The 6000-nt window shown below is 47.0% G+C and overlaps 1 protein-coding gene across 4 annotated transcripts in view; it reads left to right on the top strand.

Annotated features, from left to right (window-relative positions):
- TEX37 (testis expressed 37) overlaps positions 1-5743 on the top strand; it is a 63316-nt gene extending 57573 nt beyond the window's left edge. For 2 of the 4 annotated variants that reach the window (XM_053200884.1, XM_053200886.1), the window contains 3 exons: positions 2080-2116; positions 2854-2946; positions 5516-5743. In XM_053200884.1, coding sequence (XP_053056859.1) covers positions 2080-2116; positions 2854-2946; positions 5516-5728 — 343 coding nt within the window. In that variant the 3' untranslated portion in view covers positions 5729-5743. Of the gene's footprint in view, positions 1-1138; positions 1662-2079; positions 2117-2853; positions 2947-5515 lie in introns of those variants that run through there. The other 2 variants (XM_053200885.1, XM_053200883.1) reach the window with 2 other exon arrangements.
- Positions 5744-6000: the final 257 nt, after the last annotated feature.

Raw genomic sequence — 6000 nt, forward strand, 5'->3', positions numbered from 1 at the left:
ATGATCTCGTGGTTCACGAGTTTGAGCCCCATGTCGGGTTCTGTGCTGACAGCTCAGAGCCTGGAGCCTGCTTCCGATTCTGTCTCCCTCTCTCTCCGACCCTCCTCCATTCGTGCTCTGTCTCTCTCTGTCTCAAAAATAAATAAACGTTAAAAAAAAAAAAAAAAAAACCCTGAATAATATTTGAACAAAGGGAAAAAGAGACAAACCAAAAAAACCAGACTCCTAACTATAGAGAACAAACTGGTGGTTACCAGAGGGGAGGTGGACGGGAGATGTGTGAAACAGCTGATGGGGTTTAAGGAGGGCACTTGTGAGGAGCACTGAGTGAGGTATACAACTGTTGACTCACTGTATTGTACATCTGCAACAAGTATAACACTGCATGTTAACTACACTGGAATTAACAATCTTTAACTTTTTACAAAACAGAATAGTATTCCATTATGTGTATATATCACGTTTCGTTTATTTATTCACCTGTTGATGGATATTGGGGTTGTTTGCATCTTTTGGCTATTGTGAATACTGCTGCCATGAACATGGTCGGGCAAGTATGTGTTCGAGCTCCTGCTTTCAATTCTTTGGGGCACACACTCAAAGGAAGAATTGAAGGATCATATGGTAATTCTGTTTAGGTGTGATTTTTGGAGGAACCGCCATCTTCTCTTCCACAGTGGCTGTGCCACCTTCCGATTCCCACCAGGGGCACACAAGGGCTCCAGTTTCTCCGTATCTTTGTCGACATTTATTATGTTTCATTTTTGGATTATAGCCATCCTAAAGGGCGTGAAAGAGGGTGAAATTTTGACAGAGGATGGACAAGCCAGCCTTTCAGCCAACAGAGGCCTGCCTGGAGGGGCTATGGTATGCAGTGGATTGAGTCACGCAATGTCTGATGTCAAAATCCATGTGGGGTTCTGTTTACCTTCCTTTCCTGGAAAGACCGACTGTAGAGTACCGTAAAGGCCCTGCCTCCCATGTACCTTCCAGTGCTGCTGCTAGAGCTCATGCTGGCTCAGGTGTGCTGGAACATCAGTGACTTGCTCTGAGAGGCTGAGTCAGGGGCAGACGCCTGGGAGGTGAGCTGGTCACCCATCACAATGACCAGGGGCTGTGATCAAAGCAGCCTGCATCACACAGGTCAGGGTTCATCTCAAAGACAGGTGTGGTGGTGGGGCACAGAGACAGGACTCTTCACGAGGCAGGGGCACCTGGAGTTGGAAGAGCAGGAACATTGTCATCTGCTTGGTAGAAGGAGGGGTAGGTGCTGTTTGCACTGAAGCTGGCCCCCAGCCCCAGGAGGGGAGCTCTTTATGCACAAAAAGGAGGGGGCGTAGGGACTTTTTGAGGTCTGGCAACCACCCCACTGGGTCACAGCCCACTGAATGGAATAGGCTTGGGGCTGTGTTCCATGGGAATGAAATGGAGTACCAGTCAAGAGCCTAGGGGTCCATGCACACAAGACAGGGTGAGCTCAGATTGCTCCCCAGTGCCCAGCTGTGAGGCTCCCCGCTAAAACTTCAGGGCTGGGGGGGTCGAGGGGCAGGATTGGACCTACCTGTGGCTATCATTCAACTGGGAATGCAGAACCTTCTTCACCCTGGATGCTCCCGATCCCTGCTGGAAAACATGATTTGTGCTTCTGAATCAGGGCACCTGTAAGTCCTAGGCCCGTGGCTTGCTTCCTCAGTGCAGCGTTATGTGGGTAGCTTGAAATGGGCCATGGTGGGAGCATTTGCACGACAGAAATGCAGAAATCGGTAAACGCTTATTTATCTGCCTCCAAAGGTGGTTGTTAAATATTTACCAGCACACGACTTGCCCTGCTTGAGAGGTGAATCCGATGTTCTCATCGGCTCAGGTTCGGTCTGGGGCCTGCTCATGCCCCTTTGTCCCAGGACCCCTGTCCACCTGCCCATTGATCCCTGCTGCCATCAACCCCTGGGTGACTGAGTCATGTGCAGGGTGGGGCTGAGAGGATTGGGGCAGTTGTGCTCGGTTGGCACAGCTTTGGGGACAATGGCTGTTACCCTGGCATGTGACAGAAGCAGGGCTAACCAACTTGTCTGTGTCTAGGTCATCTGCCATGGCAGGTGTGGTGTACTCCAGACAGGTGAGTGTTGTGGCTTTCTGTCTGTCCCTTGTGGCCACTTCGAGGTTGGGCAGCTTTAACAAACAGGCCCAGACGCTTTGCGGATCCCTATGATGATCATTCTGAAATGGTGGGAGGTTTTTTTTCTTGTTTTTTAACCAGTAGGGGAAAGCTAAGGATTTGCAATGTTCTGAGGGTTCATTTACGTTTTCAGCATGCATGTATTAGGTATTGTGGGTGTGTTGGTCCCTGTGCTGGGTTTTGAGGCTGCAGAGATGTCCAAGATTAGGTCCTAACCTTGTGTGCTTCATTAAATCCATTACAATTCGCCACGATAAGTGCTGCAACGAGGGACGTAAAATGTTGTATGAAAGCGGAGGAGAAAAAGTTTAATTTGGGGGAGGTGAGGAATGAAGGGGTGGGATAGATGTTTGGGGGCGAAATTTCATCTGGGTTTTGGAGAATGTGTAGGAGTTTGCCAGTCCGTGAGGAGTACCACTGGTGTTTCCGGCGGGAGATAAGAGCATGTGCACCTGTGAAGAGTAGTGGACTGTAGCGAGGCTGGTGTACAGAGGGCATGGAGGGGAGCCAAGTGGGATGAGGTGGTAAAGGTCAGTAGAAGCCAGATCGTGAAGGGCTCTGAATGCCAAGCCCAAAAGTTGGGCTTGGTCCTGTAGACCGTGAGAAGCCACAACTGCCTTTAGGTGGAAGAATGGCAAGACGGGATCTCTTGTTTTGTAATCTCCCTTGCCCTTCAGGCCCCTGTGGACTTAGATATATACCAGAGCTCTTACATGATTGACTATCAACCCTACGGGAAGCACAAATACTCCAGGGTCACACTACAAGAGGTAAGAAGTCGCTCGGTCTTGTCTTTTCTTCAATGGCCAACTGAAATCATCTTTACTGCATTTGTATTATGAGCGTGGATATTGGGGGCACTTACTTAGAACAATATCTGATACCAGGAGATCTAAAGAAGTCTTTTATGTGTACGTTTTGTGGGTATGTATGCTTTAAAATGTACATCAACTCTAGGGGCGCCTGGGTTGCTCAGTTGGTTAAGCGGCCGACTTTAGCTCAGGTCGTGATCTCGCGGTCCGTGAGTTCGAGCCCCGCATCGGGCTCTGTGCTGACAGCTCAGAGCCTGGAACCTGTTTCAGATTCTGTGCTTCCCTCTCTCTGACCCTCCCCCGTTCATGCTCTGTCTCTCTCTGTCTCAAAAATAAATAAACGTTAAAAAAAATTTAAAAAAAAATAAAATGTACATCAACTCTAAGTCATGCATGCAAAAGAGTGTGCATAATATACGTTTACAGTTTAGATAACATTGACAAAACAAACACCAATGTACCCATTATCAGCCAGCTTAAAACATAGCACGTTAGAAATACCAGAGAACCCTAGTTAGCCCCTCCCTGCTCCCACCTCCTCCCACCTCCAGACGTAGCCACTATTCTGAATTTTGGGTTAATCATTCCCATGTGTGTGTGTGTGTGTGTGTTTATTTTAAGTTTATTTATTTATTTCTGAAAGAGAGCCAGAGGGAGAAAGGGAATCCCAAGCAGGCTCCTCACTGTCAGTGCAGAACCTGACGTGGGGCTCGAACTCCCGAACCGTGAGATCATGACCTGAGCCAAATCAAGAGTCGGATGCTCCACCACCTGAGCCACCCAGGCTCCCCCTCCCTTGTGTGTTTCTTTAAAAAAAAATAGCTTTACGCTATATGCATGTGTCCCTTTAAACAAATTGTTTAGGTTTGCCTTTTGAGCTTTATTATATATTGGATCATACTATTCATCCTCTTCTGTGACTTTTATGTTTTGCTGAACATTGTATTTTATATAACATATTATTGATTTCTGCTGTGTGGTACTACACTGCATGAATGTGCCACCGTGCCTGTCCCGTTGGCCATCTGGGTTTTTACTTTTTTGTTACCCCTCCCCACTGCCCAGTGCTGCAGTGCGGATTGCACAGCCTAATGTATCCACCGCCCCGGGAGTGGAATTGCTGGTCACAGGTAACATCGCTATTTGCCAAAGTTGTTACATCGATGCAGCAGAGACAGTCAGTTCTGTAACTCTCCAACCTTGCCATAAACTTGGTATTGATAGACCTTCAGAGTTTTGCTGATTTGGTTGGTTTGAAACAATATTTTCTTGTGATCCCATGTTTCCGGATATTTATTATCCCGTGAGGTGTCTGTCCTGCCTTTTGCCCATTTTTTTTTTTTAAGTGGCATGTTTGTCTTTTTCTTATTAATTTGTAGGAGTTCTTTACATATTCTAGACATGTTTCATTTGTTAGTTAAAGTGGCAAAAGTTCACAGGCCGTGGTTCATCTTTTCACTTCCTCTCAGTGAATCGCAATTCTTACCCAATTCTTACTGGCAAAATATAGCATCTTTCCCTGTATCATCTGCTCTGTTGAAGTCTTAAGAAATCCTTTCCTATTTCGAGGTTTCGCCCCTAAAAATAAGGTCTAGACAAACAAAGGGGACAATTTCTGGGATATAGTATTTGGTGGAAGCAAAGTGCAGAGTGGGATTATAATGTGCATTTGTGTACAAACCAAGGGTGTGTGGAACTTCATTATATGTTTATATGTACATAAACTATATCTAAAAAGATACATGGGGCACCCGAGTGGCTCAGTCGGTTAGTCGTCTGACTCTTGATTTCGGCTCAAGTCATGATCTCTCAGTTTGTGAGTTCAAGCCCTGAGTTAGTCTCTGTGTTGACAGAGGGGAGCCTCCTTGGGATTCTGTCTCCCTCTCTCTCTGCTCTTCCCCTGTTCACTCTCTCTGTCTCTCAAAAATCAATAAAATAAACATTAAAAAAAGAAGAAGAAGAAGGGCACCTGAGTGACTCAGTCGGTTGAGCATCTGACTTCTGCTCGGGTTCTGATCTGGAGGTTCATGAGTTCAAGCCCCACATTGGGCTTGCTGTTGTCAGCACAGAGCCTGCTTTGGATCCTCTGTCCCCTTCTCTCTCCCTCTGCCCCTCCCCTGCTTGCACTCTCTCTCAAAAATAAATAAAACATTACAAAAAAATTTTTAATAAAAAAATTTAAAAAACCCTTTGTATTATTTCAGTATTGCCCTCAGTCATATACATTACCATTCAAAAACTAATTAAAATTTTTTTTAAGAGAGAGAGAGCATGAGTGGGGGAGAGGGGCAGAGGGAAAGAGAGAGAATCCTAAGCGGGCGTCACACGGAGCATGGGGCTGGATCCCACCACCCTGGGATCACAACCCAAGCTCAAATCAAGAGTAGGACACTCAAAGGACTGAACCGCCCAGGCGCCCCCAATGTTTTTTAAATAAAGAGAAGTGTGCTCCCTGGAGGATGAGGCCAAGGAAGCTTCGCTTCTCACTGAGCTCAGCTCTCAGTTCATGTGTGATTTATTTCCACAGCAAGTGAAGCTGGATGCCCAGCTCCGGGACAAAGAGTTGTACAGGCCGATCCCCAGCTCCAAGCCCAAGCTAGAGGATGGGTACCCCGCCTTCAAAACTCCTCCCATGACCGCCAGAGACCTGGGACTCCCAGGCTTCTTCCCACCACAAGACCAAGACCGGGCGACCACGGCAGAGGGCGAAGGCAGGTGCCCCAGTGAGATTTCATTTTGAAATACAGGAGAGAGGATGTCTGAAACTTACTTTATTGATTTATTTTTTCGTGATGCTTATTTATTTTTGAGAGACAGAGAGACAGAGGCAGAGACACAGAGCTTGAGTGGGGAAGGGGCAGAAAGAGAGGAAGTCACAGAATCCAAAGCAGGCTCTAGGCTCTAAGCTGTCAGCACAGAGCCTGATGTGGGGCTCGAACTCACAGATGTAGGGCTCAAACTCATGAACCAGGGGGATCATGACCTGAGCTGAAGTCGGATACTTAACTGACT

This window comes from Acinonyx jubatus, chromosome A3, assembly GCF_027475565.1.
Source record: "Acinonyx jubatus isolate Ajub_Pintada_27869175 chromosome A3, VMU_Ajub_asm_v1.0, whole genome shotgun sequence".
Taxonomy (NCBI): Eukaryota; Metazoa; Chordata; class Mammalia; order Carnivora; family Felidae; genus Acinonyx; species Acinonyx jubatus.